At 40.6% G+C, this 17,276-nt stretch overlaps 1 protein-coding gene across 1 annotated transcript in view; it reads right to left on the bottom strand.

The window, feature by feature from the left end:
* Window positions 1–1,523: 1,523 nt before the first annotated feature.
* GSG1L (GSG1 like) overlaps window positions 1,524–17,276 on the bottom strand; it is a 370,570-nt gene continuing 354,817 nt past the window's right edge. Inside the window, exons 8-9 of the mRNA XM_074282771.1 lie at window positions 6,090–7,014; window positions 1,524–2,650 (exon numbers count right to left, since the gene is read on the bottom strand). Coding sequence (XP_074138872.1) covers window positions 6,992–7,014 — 23 coding nt within the window. The 3' untranslated portion in view covers window positions 1,524–2,650; window positions 6,090–6,991. The remainder of the gene's footprint in view (window positions 2,651–6,089; window positions 7,015–17,276) is intronic.

The following is a 17,276-nucleotide window of genomic DNA, read 5'->3' as shown; positions in this document are numbered from 1 at the left end:
GGGTAAGTGAGCTCTATTTTTTAAAGAATATGAATACTGTCAGGTCAAAAATGAGCCCCAGGCTTCTAGCTTCATATAGACAACAGGAGGGAAGGGAAAGGTCAGTTTGGCCAAGGAGGACAGTGATCTCCAGCTTTCCCAAAGTGACAGCCGCAGAAAATCACACTGCTTCCCGGGCTTGTCTTCCAAGGCAACCCCAACCCATCCCAGAGAGACTGTGGCTTCTCCTGAGCTGAGAGTGGCAGCCAGGACCACTATTCATTTTTGTGGATGATTTCTTTGAGTATTCTCTGCCAGTCTCCTTTGAGAACTGAGGTCATCCTGAATTGGGGATTCCTGGCAAGAAAGAAGCCTGGAGGGGGAGAAAAGAATGCAAGAGGACCTGCAGCCTGGAGAGCAGGAAATCAGCAATGATTCCATGTCTGAGACGATTAGAGTCCCAACAATTTACTTTCCTTCTGCTTTTTCTTCAAAGGCCTTTGGAGGAGAAAGGCAGGCCCCTCAAGGGAGCACAATCATAATGCAGCTTCATTAACTTTCTGATTGGTTCTGGGATTGGCTTCCAGCTCCCTGGGGACTCCCAAGAGCACTGGGGGCCCTTCCTAAGCCCAGAAGATTCCTTAGGTTTGTCACTGGGATTCCCCAGCCCCCTATTAACAGATCATTCACTTGATGATGTATATAGATGTATATAGATGCCCACCTACTTTCTATTCTCCTAAAATGGAACCTCGAGAGTTCAGATAGTTATTATAATTATTATTAAACCTTTAGAACAATCAGTCAATGAATTTTCCATGCTTCACACTGGTGTGGAGGCAGCTCTGGGTTCTCAAAGGCAGTGCCAGCCGAGGTCTTAAGCGGGGAAAGCTCCGAGTGGCAGCTGGGGGATAGACTCATCTAGGAGCTTGTCTGAGGACATGCTTGGCTAAATTCAGAGCTCAACACCAGCTTGGCCTAAAGGTGATGAATTTTTCAGCCCCAATAATTCTTAAAGCTTATCTGCTAAGGCACAGAGGAGTTTTGATCTGCATCAGTGGAGGGAGAAGCCCACAGTGACAAAATCTCAGGTCCTGGAAATCCATGCAAATAAGAATAAAGCAATTTAAATGGAAGATAATAATCATAATAAACACAAACATTGTTAGAGGAGGTAAGAGGCCATACGGGGCCAACATTTATAATAAAAGATAGGATGGGGACTGCACCTGGAATTTCATCAATGTAGGAAACTCCTAGATGAAAACTCTCTTTCCTAATGCAAGTTGATCACTCCTCTGAACTTTCAGTCCTAGACAGTAGCCCAGAGCACTGAGGGTTAAGTGACTTGTCTAGTATATAGATGGAACTTCAAAGGGTATCCAACCCTGTCATTTTACAGACCAGAAACCTGAAGCACAGCAAAGTTACCCAGTGTCACACAGGTAGCAAATATCAGGAGGAGGATTTGAACCCAAGTCCTCTGACATTTTTCATTGCACCAAGAGACTATAATAGAACAACAATACCACAGATTGCTAATACACCATATTAAATACAATATATTTATATGATACTATACAACATTATGTTTATTTAATACAATGCAGTTGAAATTGAAGTGAATAATGATAGTTTACTGTTGTTCTTTTCAATATTTTATTGCTATTATTTACTTCAACTTCAAATCTCTGGGACTCGGTTGATGTGGCCACTCTCTCCATTGGGCAGATTGCAAACTCCAGGTCCATCCTGGCTCTTCTACAGATTTGTTGTGTGATTGTGGGCAAGTCGTTTTTCTTTTCTGGGCCTCAGTTTCTTAACTGTAAAAGGGGGCTCAAAGTCGCGCAGAAAGGGTAACGGAGCTGGGTCTGCCCCAGATCCCCTGACTCTAAATCTGATGCTCGTGTTACTACACACGGACCTCCGGGTGCGGTCCCCACTGAGTTCTGCCTGTTAAATTGTTTGGGGGTGAGGGGGGCAGAGATGGCCAGTGTCCTCAGGGGCCTCTGAAGACGAGGTGGACAGTGTTTGGTGGTCTTGGAGAGAGGGAGGGTAGCCGGAGAGGTTCCCTACTGACTTTCCGATAATGCTTCCCCAGGAGTAATATCCCCATTGAAAATGATCATTCCCCAGGAATAAAATCCCCAGAAAGGGACGAGAGCTGGCGCCTATAAAACCAGTATCAAACATATACAAATGAAATGAATCTGATAAAGAATTCTATTTTTAGAAAAGAAAAATGACAATAGGGTCCCTTGGTCCACAGGAAGAGCAGATGACTGGGGGGCTCTGTAGGGTCGTTTCCAGATGTCGGAGTGTTTCCTCAGAGCCAGGCCCTGAGCCAGAGAGGAGTTTCTCAGGCTGTGGCAGTCCTTGGCTTACAGCTGGGGGTCCCTTCGGTGCCAGAAGCTGGTGTAGCAAGCCGGCTGCCCCAGATGGAGCCAGAGGAGGGGGGGATTCCCCAAAAAGCTGGGGCAAGGACTGTGGGTGCTTCCTGGGTGGAGCGGTCCTCACTGCCTGGGCTTCTGCTCAGGATGTAGCACCTCTGGTGGCAATAGGCAGAGGCTCGGGGTCTCCCTGACTCAGTACTTCTTCTTTAGACTCTCGCTTCTCTCCTTGGATCTCCTCCTTCCCTTCCTGGTCCAATTGATCCAAAGGGACCAGAATCCTATATTGAAAAACATCATGGTCAGTACTCCAGATCCACAGTTCTGCTTCATTGTGCTCCTCTCTGCCTGATGGGACCAGGGAATGGGGACGGGAAGACACTGAAAGAGGACCACCCTATTTCTCCAATCTGACCCGTCCCAGACATTGCTCAGGTTCATCAACACTGGGGTGGTATCTGTGCTCAGGGGTCAGGATCCTGGAATAACACTCCTTTTACCCAGAGGGGTGAGATCAAACTAGGTTAAAGTGCAATCGAGAAATATTTAATGAAATAGATAAAAATCCAATAAAACAGATAATGCTACATTTTAAACTAGGTTAATATTTGGCCTGTGGGGATACTTGTGTGTGCTTTAGTGGCGCCTGCTTCTATTTGAGTCTCACTCCACTGCTATTGTCCATCCCAGAACTCTGGTGGGTGTCAGGCTAGGGGTGGCAGGGGGATACAGGGAACTAGATAAGGGAGGAACGGGGGCAAGGGATCTCAAGATGTGGACCATTGCAAAAAGGGAGTTGGGGTATATGTCAAAATTCCCAACACTTTCATTCCATGGTAAATTTTACCAAATAAACTTAATTTATCCATTCATCTGTCCTTTTCTGAATGTCTATTTCAGAGTACCTACCTAAGCCTAGATTGTGTGTGTGTGTGTGTGTGTGTGTGTGTGTGTGTGTGTAGGAACCAAAGGAAGAGAAGTCATTTGGCAATTCCTGTGGTACAGGGAGAGGAATATCTTCCTATTTATTGACCTTGTGCCTGCCCACAAAGGGAGGGACCGAAGAGTGATTTAGGTTAAGTTCTGTACCACTTGGCAATGACCCACCGACTCCCTAGCAATGCCTTCTTGCCAGGACTTGCCCTACTCCGTGTCAATGGTTCTAGGTTGGTGCTTGTATTGACCCAGTCCTCTGGACAATTCCCATGCTTTTACTTTTATTTTCCTCACACCTTCTTCAGACCTCCAACAAGGGAGCTCCTCTACTCCTCCATCTATTCAGGCTGGTTTCTTCCTTCTTTCTCTCCCACATCCCATCTTCACTCATACTGTGCTTCTCATGTCCTCTGTAGGCCTCCGTTTCCCTATGTGTAAAAAGAGGGGATGGAATAGATGGTTCCCAAAGTCTCTTCTGGCTCCAGATCCTAGGAGGCAGCTAGGTGGTCAGAGCACTGCACGTGGGGTCAGTAAGACCTGAAGCTGAATGACCCCGAGCAGGACACTTATTCTCTTAGTCTAGTTTCCTCAACTGTAAAATGGTGATTGCCAAATATACTGTTATTGTGAGGCTCAAATGAGATATTTAAAAAGCAATTTGAGTGTTATATAAATGTAAGCTAGTCTATCTCAAATTCACCCGACCTTCAAGGCCTACCTCCTCCACTCCACCTCCTCAGGTCCACACTAACTGCTTCCTAATAACTCACTGTTCTTACCTTCTGTGCCTGTGAATCATGTGTGTCTTCCATTATTCTCTGACCTACTTAAGATGTCTTTGTCTCCCCAGCTACAATGTCAGAACTTCTGGGGCAGAGACCCTGTGTCTAGTTTAATTTGGTGGCCTTCTAATCTTTGTTTAAGGCAGGCCCTAGCACAGTACTAAGCACATAGATTGTGCTCAATAAAGATTTTTACTGGCTGATGGAATAAGGAATAGGGTCTTAGTACTATTCTCAGCAGCAAAAAATTTCTTACTCTATAATCATGGAATCCTAGAGCTGGAAAAGACCTTAGAAATCATTTAATCTTTTTCTTCCTTTCTTCCTTCCTTCCCTTCCCTTCTTTCTTCCTTCCATCCTTCCTTCCTCCTTCCCTCCCTTCCTTCCTTCTTTCCTTCCTTTCTTCCTTCCTTCCTTCCTTCCCTTCTTTCTTCCTTCCATCCTTCCTTCCTCCTTCCCTCACTTCCTTCCTTCTTCCCTTCCTCCCTTCTTCCTTTCCTTTCCTCCCCTTTCTTCCCTTCCTTTTCTCCCTCTCTCCTTTTCTCCCTCCCTCCTTTCTTCCTCCCTTCCTTTCCTTCCTTTCTTCCTTCCCTCCTTCCTTCCTTATTTCCTTCCTTCCTTCCTTCCTCCCTTTCTTCTTCATTCCTTCCTTTCTTCCTCCCTCCCTCTCCTTTCTTCTTTCCTTTCTTCCTTTTTCTCTCCATCTTTCCTTCCTTCTCTGTCTCTTTCATATTTACTTCTTTCCTCCATTCATCCTTTCTTCCTTTCCCCTTCCCTCCTTCTTTCTTTCCTTTCTCCTTCCCTTCCTTTCCTTTCTTCCTTCTCTCCTTTTCTCCCTCTTTCCTTTTTCTGATCCAGTTACCCAGATAATGCAGGAGTTCCTATTACAACAGCTCAAAGAGGTGGTTAATCATCCCTCCTCTGTTAGATCCTTCCTGTGATAAAGAGCTTGGTGTCAAGAACAATGAATTTAGGGTCTGAGGACATGAGTTCTACTCTTAGTTCCACTCTTTGCCACCTGTGTGACTTTAGGCAAACCCATTCTTTTCTCTCCACCTATTTCTCCACCTGTAAAAGGAGGGACCCAGACTGGCTTAATTCTAAGCCACTTTTCTGTTTTAAAACCCTATAAAGCCAGGGTATTGGAGAACGCTAGTAGTTAAGAAACTCCTCAACTTTGAGCTGAAATTTACCCCCCAGTAACTATCACTCTTGCATCTAGTTCTGTCTGAGGGGATGTAGCCAGTCAGTAAACATTTACTGGGTGTCTTCTGCATGACAGGTACTCTGCCAAAAACAGTCCCTGCTCTTGAGGAGTTAACTATCTAATGGGGGAGGCAAACAGACAAGCTATGTATAGGGTCAATAGGAAATAACTAAAAGAGAGAAGACAATAGAATTAAGAGGGATGGGAAATGCTTCCTGTAAAAGATGCCATTTTAGTAGGAAGTTAAACAAACCAGGGAAGCAAGAAGGCAGTGACAAGGAGGGTGAGGAAGAGTCTTCCAGTCATGGGGGCAGTCAGGAAAAATGACCAGTGTCTCATCCATTGGAAACCTTTAAGTGGATGTAAGATGGCCACTTCTTGGGACTATACTAGAGCGATTCTTGTCCAGGTATATGGGATGGCCTCTGAGAGTCTGTGGTTCTATGACTAGTTGCCAGTAAAGCTACTAACAATGAAAAATTAAATCTTTGCTAATCCCCAGTCTGTTCACGACTCCCCAATCCATTTTTCTCCCCTGGCCTGCTTTGCCTCAGGTCAGAATAAATTATCCGTGAATAAGAGACTTTAATAATTCCAAATGGGCTCAAATCCAAGGCCCATCTCCCTTTAGGAACTTGGATTAAATTATTCAGTAATGACTGTTAGAGGGGCAGAAACATTCCGCAGGGAGGCTCCCTCTGGGGAGAGGAGTTGAGTCCTCCTGTTCTAGGAGCCTGAGTATGATCATTCCCAATCAATTATGGCATAAATTAGGGCTTTCCCTTTCCCACCTACCTCTTGCACCCAGCAGCCTCTTCCCCACCTCCTCTGACTCAGTGTCCGCCAGCTGTGCTTCAGAAGGGGCCAGCTCTCTGGGAACAGCCCCTGGAAGGGTTTGTCTCTTTGGGCCTTGTGCTTTTGCATCACGAAATCACCAGGTGATTAGAATTCTGCATTGGGGTGTGGCTCTGATGGAGAAAAGGCTTTAGAACCAGAAGGGATCTTAGACATGATCTCATCTAAACTCCTCATTTTGCAGATGAGGAAACCAAGATTCAGAGAAGAAAGGACTTGCTCAAATTGGCATTTGATCCCATGTATCTGGGCTCCATATTCAGTAGTCTCCATTAGCTCACACTGAGTGACGGTCTCAGGGGCTGAGGTCCAACTTGAGAAAACTGAGCTGGAGGCCGGGTCATGGATCCAAATGATGCTTGAGGTCACTGAATCCAGTGTCTCTCTGGATTTCATTGTGAGGTGGGCCAGGTTGTTTCCCCAGGAACCTCAGGAAAAAAAGCCGGTATGGGCCACTCTGTATCCAAAACAGGGCCTCTGGTTGGTTGGGCTGGTTGCCAGGTAAGGCCTCGGGTTGTCTGGGCTGGAGCCTGGGCTCATCCTGTGATTGGCTGGGCCGGGCACAAGTTAAAAACTCAAGGAGATGGGACTGGATATTCCATGGGATTCTGGATGGGCTGAGCTGGAGTGGCCAGATGCTGCTGTGCCTGGGCTTTTGCCATCTTGTAGTGGAGAAGGGAGGACAAAGGGAAAGAAGTCTTCTCACGGCACTTAGCTCTACTCTGCAGAGCTCTTTCAGCTGAGTTCTGAAGGGATGGTTTACAGGGGTTTCTGTCTGGTGGAAAAGACTGGGATGGTTGCTGGGGCCATGGAGCCAAATTTTCTTAGAGATTTTGGGTCATTTAGAGGTGGGTGTTCTGCAGTCCTAATGAAAGACAGAAACAAATAAAATTAGCTCTTGATTTCCCATCTCCTTCCCAATATGCAGAGCCAAGTAACAGGAAGAGTAATTATACATACACACACACACACACACACACATATATATATATATATCTCAGAACTACACTTTTTTGTCTACAATATCCATCACATGTTTTGATAGCATACACACATCCTGGCTCCACCAAACAAACCTTATCAAGGAAGCAGGGTGAGGATTATTATCCCCATTCTATAGAAGAGGAAACTTAGGAAGACTTTGGTAAGCCTCCAGCTCCAGAATTCAATCATCCTTCCTTCCCTCGAATTCTATAGCACTGACTGTAATAATCAAAATTATGACAGTTCCTATTCATCCATCAGTTGAAAGTTTGCAAAATAATTTCCTACAATAACTCTGTGAGACAAATAGGAAGGGTAAATATTATGTTCACTTTATAGATGAGGAAATTAAGAGTCAGAGAAATGAAGTGGGGTGGCACTTATATGGCACCTAGCATACATATGCTTGTATTATTTATCTCTTTGTGATCTTCTGCCCTCTGATGTCCCATTGTGGGTGGTATAGAGGTAACCCAGGTCCTTCAAAGCTATACCAGTGCTAAGTGAGTCCCAGCAAGTGTCTTGTTTTTTTTTTAAGCTAGGGGGATGGGGAAGATAATAAGCATTTATATACTGTCTCCAATGGGCCAGGCACTGCTTTAAGCATTTTACAGATATGATCTCAATGAATCCTTGAAAGCAGGAGCCCTCTCGGGACACTTCTCTTGATCTCTACTGCCTAGAACAGGAGCCTAAATATAGAAGGTGATCAATACAGGTTGATTAAGCATGATGGCAGGGAGCTGAGGCATACATGGGTTGAAACAATTAGGCAGCCTATCCACATGTGTCGAGATGTGTGACCTTGACACATATTGAGCACAGATCTGAGTAGGGAGAGGCCATTTTCACTCAGACAGTTATTCAAACATTCTGGAAGCATCGTTCACTTCATACTGTATGTATTAGATGTTAGAGGGACACAAAATTTAGAGCAGACAGTCCTTGTCCTCAAGAAATTTATAATCTGATCGTAGAATAACTAAAACCCACAATCATATGTGGTAGATATGTTGGAAAGTTGCCAGATAAAGTGATGTGGGACATTCTGGAAGGTGGTCATGATTGATAGGATGATCATAGAAGAATGGAGGAAAATTCTAAAAATTTTATGGAGGATGTAGAGCTTGTCTCAAAGCCTTGAAAGATATTACAGATCTTAGCATCCTTATTCATAAAATCAGAAGGATTCTGAGTGGAATAGTTAGCAAGAATAATACCAAAGGTTAAAGACCTTTAAAAGTGGAAGTGTTGATCAGAAGCCAAGAACTGATATTAATTAACTCAATACATGATAGATGAGCAACTGACTGTCACTAGATACCTCACAATACTTAGAGGCAAGATAGTGTTTAGATTTCTCTGCAAATTTTCCTACAGAGAAGCCCGAGTACAGACTCATTTGGAGATAGTCAACTCCATAGGGCAAATCTTCACTCTACCTCTGCACCACTGGGGAGCTAAAACAGCTTTGGAGTTTTACTAATTCTAAAGGGAATAGAGAGTGTGGATCTGCTTCCCAGGGGATGTGGGAAAAGAAGGTGAATATGTGCAAAGAAGGAATTCCAAAGGTTAGGGACATAGGAACTTCTACAGAAACTACTCTGGTAGGAGTCTTTCTTCTATTCCACTATTAGCCATAATTATGTTGGGGCAGCGAGGTGGCTCAGTGGATTCTTTCAGGAAGAATCACACTCCTGAATTCAAATCTAGCCTCATACATTTACTAGATGTTGAAAAATCACTTAATTTTCTTTTGCTTTAGTTTTCACATCTATAAAATGATCTGGAGAATGAAATGGCAAACCATTCCAGTATGTTTGCCAAGAAAACACCAAATGAAATCATGAAGAATCAGACATGACTGAAACAATTCAACAAAATAATTATAGGGTCCCCATTTGTATTACGTGTGTATGTGTGTAAGTGTGAGAGACAGAGAGAGAGAGAGAGAGAGAGAGAGAGAGAGAGAGAGAGAGAGAGAGAGAGAGAGAGAGAGAGAGACTATAATCTGAGGTTATTGAAAACAGTAGAATAACTCACATTTCAACAACATTTTTGAAGTTTATAAAGTACTTTCCTTACAATAGCCCTAGGATAGTAGAAAATGGAGGCATTATTGGTAGATTTTACAGAAGAGGACATTGAATTTCAGAAAGGTGAAGCAGCTAGCCTGTAAGTCATGCTGTTAATAAAGTATCAGAAGAAACAACTCAATGCGCCACTGCGGGCACATAACTTCCTCTCTGGTCCCATCTGCAAAATGAGAACACCAGGATTCAATGATTTCTAAGGTCTCTTTTAGCCCAAACATTCTAAGGTCAGTAGTAACCTGGGGAGTCTTCAAGTACTTCTAAGGCTTTTTACTTCTGCTATTCTTTATCCTAAAGTTTCTTCTAATTCTAACATTCTGTGTTCTAAGACTTCGGCCAGAATTCTTTGTTCTGAGACCCCCTGCAGCTCTTGAATTCTATTTAAAATATGGAGAAATAAAGAAGAAACAATTTGCCTACAGGAGATGACAATATAATAACCATAGTCTAAAACAAATCATACTGAAAACTCCAATGACTTATTCAGACATTGGCCAGGGAACTGATGTCCAGGACCAGGCAGAAGAGAGCTCTAGATCTACTAATTTGCCTCTGCTCTCTAATTAGAATTCTTTGGTTTTTAAAAGAACTCCTATCCAATTATTTCAGAATTAGGTTCATAGATGTCTCATTTTACAGATGAGAATGAAACCCGGAAAATCCAAGGTTTCCTATTCTAAATTCAGTGCTTGCTTTTTCAACTATTCCACACCATCAATGTCCTGAAAAAATCATCACTAACTTCTGTTCCTCACTTCTGCCTTCAACACTTTGTGGTATTCTCATCAAAGAAGAATGCCACTATCTAAACTACCACCTCCCTACAGATCACCCAAGATGCTGTACCCAAGAGCCCCAGGAATACCAGAGATCCCCACACCACTGGCCATGCTCACGGTCTGACCAGTACAGCCATGTACTATGGGGCAATCCTTGTGAAGGGAAAATTTTGGGCAGCAAGGGCTCAACATCAGAATGAGTTTTTATCTGAGGAAATATAAACATTATTATTTGACTTATTACTGCACCCTAAGAACCATTGGCCTTTCTACCTGGCTTGCAGTTGAGACTTTCTGTATGCATGTTCTACCATCAGAATCTGTGCACTTAATAAATATTTCCTTCTTCCTCCTTTCTTTTCCTTTCTTTAAAACTGAAATAGGGCTTCACATACCCGGAGGTTTGAAAGGCTGGTTAGGCAAGATTTAATCTTTTTTCTTTATCAGGTAGTTTGTTCTCTGAGTATGCTATATATCCCTCCATTCCTGAAATTTCCATATTTCAGTAGCTATGATCAGGCTGAATTCACTTAACCCACTGCACTGTCAATTGCTATTTTTCTTCCAGGGGAAACTTCTAGGGAGTGAAACAAATACATCTAACAGGAAGCCTGAGATATTGTCTTAATTCCACTGTCCTGTCCCTCTGCATTGGGAATTCTGGTGTCTTTGTGAAGTGTGAAGAAGTTACCTATCCTTCAAAAGAGTTATCTGATGCAGAAATGCAGTCTGTTTTCATTTTAATAAAGTAGACAACTCAGCCACAGTATATTGAATTTGATTTTGATCTAATAAAAACAGCAAGCTGGTCTGGACCCTTTGAAAAAGCCTTCCTTGAAATCACATAAACTATTTTCAGGGAGAAAGATACAGAGAATAGTCTGCACTGGATCCAAGAAACTCTGCTCATAAATGATGAACTGACATCCTTTCGCTTAGGTTCACCCTGTTACACCTGGAAAAATCAAAGTCTCGTCTCTTGTATTTAACTTGACAGCTGCAATCATTTTCAAATTCTAGTTGCAGCTGATAGCAAAACCCAGCTACCAGGACTGCCTGTCATGCCTGCTCTGGCATTTTCTAGATCAGAAGTAAAATGTAACCAGTTTGTATGCTACTTCGTAGCAACCTAAAAGCTCTAATTGAGAAAGGATGATATATTTGACATAAATTTCTAGGAAAACTGGAAAGCAATCTGTAAGAAAATAGGTTTAGATCAGCATTTTGCACCATGAACAGCATCAAGTTTCCAAATAAATAACCAACTTCAATATAAAAGGCATATCATTTAAAAAAATGCAGAAGGATAAAAAGATATGTTTCATAATTACAGTTAGCAGACTTCTTAGTCAAATATGGGTTAGAGGAAATCATAAAAGATAAAATAGATAATTTCAATTACATAAAATTAAAATGTTTTTTGCATGAACAAAATCAATGCAGCTAGAATAAAAAGAAATTAATACTAAGAAAAAAAATCTTTGCACCAAAATATCTCAGAGAAAAGCCTGATATTTAAAACATAAAGGAATTCAGCCAATAGACATTGGTTAAATGCCTACTATACATGTAAGGTAATATACTATCAGCTGGCAATACAAAGACTAAAACTTAAATAGTTCCCACCCTCAAAGAACTTGCCATTGATTAAGAGGGAAAAACACCAAGTATTCACAAAATATAGATCTGGTTCTATATTGAGTCCCATTTCACACATGATTGAGAATACTATGAGAAATCCACTTTGAAATGTTCCATAAGCAGTTGAGATGAATAACTAGAGTTCAGGGGAGATACTGAAGTGGATATCTAGATTTGGGAGTCTCTGCACAGAGATTATAGCTAAACCCAAGGGAATTGATAAAGTCCCTAAATGAGAGAATGTAGTGGAATAAAAGAGGACCCAGGAAAGAGCCTGAGAAAGAAAAGTTAGGAAAAGCATCAATCAACCAAAAGGACTTATTTAAGTGACTTCTATAGTGCTAAACATTGTGCTAGGTGGAAAGAAGGCAAGTACCAAAAAAAACTAAAAACAAAGAAACAATATTTATTCTCAAATATTTTATATTCAAAATTGAAGACAACAAACAAATATACATATGTATATATGTGCAGACAGAATACACATGGGACAAATACAAAATAAATACATGGTAGGTAAAATACAAAGTAGTTTGGAAGGAAGTCATTAGTAATTTGAAAAGATCAGAAAAGGCTTCATGTTTAAAATAATGTTTGTCTACTGGCTTGGAAAATGAAAGGGATTCAGTGAAATGGTGAAGGAGGAGACATGAGTGACAGCTATACAAAATAAAGAGATGGGTAATGAAGAGCTGTGTGTGAAACAAGAGAGGCCAATTTGTCTTCTATAAATATGAAGGAAATAAATTAATAGGCATTAAAGAAAAAATAAAGACCTAGAGAAAATTGACTGGGCTTTAAAATTATCAAAGGCTTTAAAACACCAAAAGATGAATATAGATTTTATCTTAGCGGCATTGAGGTACCATTGGAGTTTATTGAGTCAGTAACACTGAAATTGGTAAGATTACAATTGTTACATCTGTATTTAAGAAAAATCGTTTTGGCAGCAATTTGGAAGCCATTAAAATATCTAAAGAAGGGAGAGGGGGGAAAAGCATTCACATAGCACCTGAACTAAGGTAGTAATTATTTGAGGGGTAATAATGGGTTGGGGATAAGTTGAGGAGGTAGAAATGACAATGTTTGGCAAGTCATCGGATATGTAGGATGAAAAATAATGAAGAGTCAAAGATAACACCCTGGTTATGAATGAATTTGAAAGGTTAAAAAATAGTGTAGCCCTCAATATAAATAGGGAAATTACAAAAAATGTAGAGATTTTGGGGAAAAGAGAATTTCTGTTTTGGACATATTGAGGTAAAAGCAATGATGATGTAGAGCTAAAACTTAGAGAAAAGATAAGATAAATAGACCTGGGAGTCGTCTCTAGAGAGATGAAAATTAAGCCCATGGAGGATGATGAGGTCACTGCAAGGATAGAGAGAGAAGAGGAGAAAGGCATCTTCTTTTCAGAGGATAGCTAAGCAAAATTGGGTATTCACTCAATCTTGGCTCTATGGATTCTAGTCATTAGTACATGTTTTTTTTCAATCCCAGGTAAATTCTAAATCAGTTAGCCTCTTGGTTTTCTGGTACTTCATTCATTATATTACACAATTCCTTATCTAACCATGCTTGTCCTTCCCCTCAAAGGCAAACAGAAATATAAATTGGTTAAAAAGACATTATAGCAGAATACAATAGAATAATATCCAATTATGATAACTTCACAACTGGAATAATTCAATGTATGTCATATACATGCTACCCCTCAAATTAAAAGAAAGATATCCTGATTTATAACCTGTATAACCCTTTGGCTCAGCAATCAGGATATTGGCTTATGTTAGGGACAGCTGCAAAAGGTCATAACTCTGGCTCATTTTGTCTCACCCAGGATTGCTTCTCTCTGAATATAGCTGATATTTAAAACTAAAAAGATGTAGGCAAAAGGGTCCTGAGTTCCAATATAAGCATTTCACGTTATAATGCATGTTAGTAAAAGTTACTCTTTATTTTATCCCACAAAAATTGTGGGAAATGCATAAAAGACTTAAGTAGTCCCAAAACAGTTATTAGAATTCTCTTTTAATGAACTTCACCCTCTCCCAAATCCTATAAGTTACCCAATATCACTCCATTCCGTGCTTAAATTCCCATTAGAAAGAAGATGAATTTAGGTTTGTTAGAGAGACATCTCTCCTTGACATTTTGTCAGTTTCACTTTTTTTCCAGAAACCCATATAAGTATCAACCTTTCTTGTACTACCTCAGGGATTTGGATTCCTTGAGAAAGAGAATATTCAAAATTGTTGGAGAGACAGCCCCCTTCTCATTAGACCTTTACTACTGGAAAAACTCATGGTAATAGCAGAAGGCAAAATTCAGGGATTTTGCTCCTTAATTTCATAACTTAGTTTTTCATAACTTAGTCTCTTGTTGCTTCCCAGTTTCAGAGGCCATGTCTACAGTCGTCTTCTCCTCATAAAGTTAGCAGTGTCCAAGAACTCTCTTCTCTTCCCGGAAGGCTGCATTCTAGAATTCTCAGACTTGGAGTTGCTAGACGCACACTTCCAAAGTTGGAATACCAAATTTCCCTTAATCCAAAAGATTCCCTCTCTTCTAAGAGGATAAGAGAGATAAATTTGTGTGTATACCAGGCTTCTCTCCGTCTTTCCAAAACTCTAACTTCATTCTTAGCTCTTTTTAAAAATAGATCGAGTACAAAGAAGCACCAATCTACAGCATTTAGAACCCAACAGTCATCCCAATTATTCATAATAGCCCTAGGCAATCAATTCTTTCTTCATCATTGAGTCTCAACCACTCATCTTCAGTGGAATGGAATAAATATTGATGATAAGTCTCAGGCATTCTTAAGTTTGAGAAAGGGAAATCATGGTAAGGTTGACAGGTTTGGGGCGGAATAATAAGACAGTAAAGACTTCTAGTGAAGTCCTTTTAACAGTCTCTAGAAAGATTTGGGTTCAATGGATATGAATGGGTTTACAAGTTCTGTAGACATGTTCCAAACAAGGACTCAGCACCTTGGAAGATCCTCAGCTTGATGGATGAGCTTCTGTTTTACCTTTCAATCCCAGTAATGGGGGAAGGAGGTCAGTTTATTGGTTAAGAATACTGGAAAATCTGAGTGACTTCTTGATATAAAACTATAATAAAGCCAACCCAGACATGTTGAAAACATTTTCTTGGGAAAATAAACTTGTAGTTAAGTTGTGCCTTTCTGGAGACTACCTGGCTTTAACTGACAGTATGTGATTGCATCAATATGTAGGTGGGGGGTATAAGTGTGTGCCATTACAAGGTATTAGGAGCAAATTGGCTGATTTCAGATTTTTAAAAATAGCAGTCCTGTCCTCAGGAGTTTACCATTGACTGGGAGATAGAGACAGGAATGTACGCTGCTAGCTCACTTTTATATTTGTAGCTCTAGCACCTAAAATCATATGTAGCACATAAGAGGCACTCAATGAACACTTGTTGAATTAAATTGAAAAGAAAGTGATAAACTGCAATAAAATAAATTAATTAGCATCCATGACAATTGTAGGGACCACATGTTGCATTTTATTCATGTCAACCACATTAACATAACTACTGATAGGCTGCAGATATCAGAGCTGGAAGGGATTTTAGTGCATGGAGTCAGATCTGGAAGAAATCTGGAAGACCCATATATTCAACTCCCACTTTTTCCAAAAGAAGAAGCTGAAGATACAGTAATTCCCCAAATATCACACAGGAAATCAGTTCAAATTAGAATGTTCTCTTAAGTAAAGGCCAAAAATAAAATATTAAACTGTTTTTTTAAAAAATTTAAGTAATTTGTAATTATTTCCAAGAGACTCAGATCTCTTTTTCTTTGTTATAACTCAAAGCTATCTTATTTTAGTCAAAGAAAAACTATTCTACCAGTCCCTGTACAATAATGACAGGAAATTTTGGAGAGTTTCCCACATTTTAGGACCAGCTCCAGGCTTATTTCTCTAGGAAGTGGGGGCGGGGCTCTTTCCAATTCTTTCTTGAGCACTTTTGAAAAGCCTGTACTGCTTCAGGATCATAGGACCAAAGGACCTAGAAATGTGCAGACTGAAGAAGAAAAGACTTACAGGGGGCAGAGTAGTTGCTAGCAAGTGTTTAAAAGTGTTCATCCAGTGAACAAAAATTGGACTTGTTCTCTTTAGTCCCAATGAGCAGAACCATGAGTGATGAATGGAAGTTATAAAGAGGTGGATTTAGGGCTAATTTGTAGAAAATCTTCCTAACAATTAGAACTATGCAAACGTGGGGTATGTTGCTTGAGGAAGCTTTGGGGTTCCCTCACTGCAGGCCTTTGAGCAAAGGCCATATGATCATTTGTTAGAAATGTTGTAAAGGGGATTTTTGTTTGAGTACAAGTGAACAATAAGTGGTCTCTAAAGTTCCATCCAACTCTGAAATTCTGTAACCTGAATCTGAGTATTCAAAATGCCAATCCAGTGCTATTGCCACTATATATTGTTCATCTTAGGCTTTGGGACTATTCCTTAGTTATTTCCCACATGTACAGAGAAGAGCAGCTTTAAGAAACACATCTTTTACTTCCATGGCACCCACAATCTGTTAGGTATCTTCTTGATGGCTGTTGAAATTTTTCTGGAATCCTAGAACTGGAAAAGGTCTTAGAGATATTCTGATTCAACCTCATTTGAGCTCTAGGTCATTCAGTTCTAATCAATAAACTTTTTTTTTAATAAACTTTTAAACAATGACCTCATACAAAGCACTTAATGCTGGAATGCTAAAATGAAAAATGATACAATCTCTATCCTTAAGAAACTCACAGTATAACCTCCTAGTTAGGGGTGAGAGTGGTAATGACATACCTGCAGGTAAGTATGATATAAGGCAGGGATCCTTAAACTTTTCCCATGCCTAAGCCTTTTTTGCTCAAGAAATTTTTATGTGATCCCAGGTATACAGGTACATAAAATAGGTGTAGACACCAAACATTAATTGATAATGAATCATAATTTTGCAGCCCCACATTCAGTTATACGATCCCATATGGGATGATAACCCACAGTTTAAGAAGATTTGATATAAAGTAAAGGGCAATGTGGACATGAGAAAAACTCAGACAAAGTGTTCTAAGAAAAGGTAAAGAGAGAAAAATCACTTTTCCTTTTTTATTTGGGAGAATTCTAAATAAAGTGGTAGCTGAACTGAGTTTTGAAGGAAAGAGGAGGGCTTTGATAAGATGGAGATAAGAAAGTAGCACAGAGGTGGGGAAATAGCACATTGTGTTTAGAGAACTGCAACTGGTTGGAGAATAGAATGTATGATGAAGACCAAGAGAAACAAGGCTGGAAAAGTAGATGGTGGCCAAATTGTAGAGAGGATTTAGAACCAGCTGATGAAGTTTATACATTACCCTAGAAGCCACCAAAGGTTTTTAAGCAGAGGAATGATGTGGGGAGACTTTGGGTAGTTGTGTGAAAGAGGTTTAGAGAGAGTAGAAGCTGTTGGAATAGGGCAGCTAGGAGCTGATGAGTACCTCTACTAGAATGTTGGCAATGTGAATGAAGAGAAGGGAGAGACAGAAGAGAAGCTGTGGAGGTAAAATTGATAGTGCTTGGCACTTGGTTGAATTCTGGGGATATGGGAGAAGGAAGAATTAAAGATGA

The sequence above is a fragment of the Sminthopsis crassicaudata genome, chromosome 1, assembly GCF_048593235.1.
Source record: "Sminthopsis crassicaudata isolate SCR6 chromosome 1, ASM4859323v1, whole genome shotgun sequence".
In the NCBI taxonomy this organism is placed as follows: Eukaryota; Metazoa; Chordata; class Mammalia; order Dasyuromorphia; family Dasyuridae; genus Sminthopsis; species Sminthopsis crassicaudata.
This window is presented reverse-complemented; position numbering and strand designations above follow the sequence as displayed.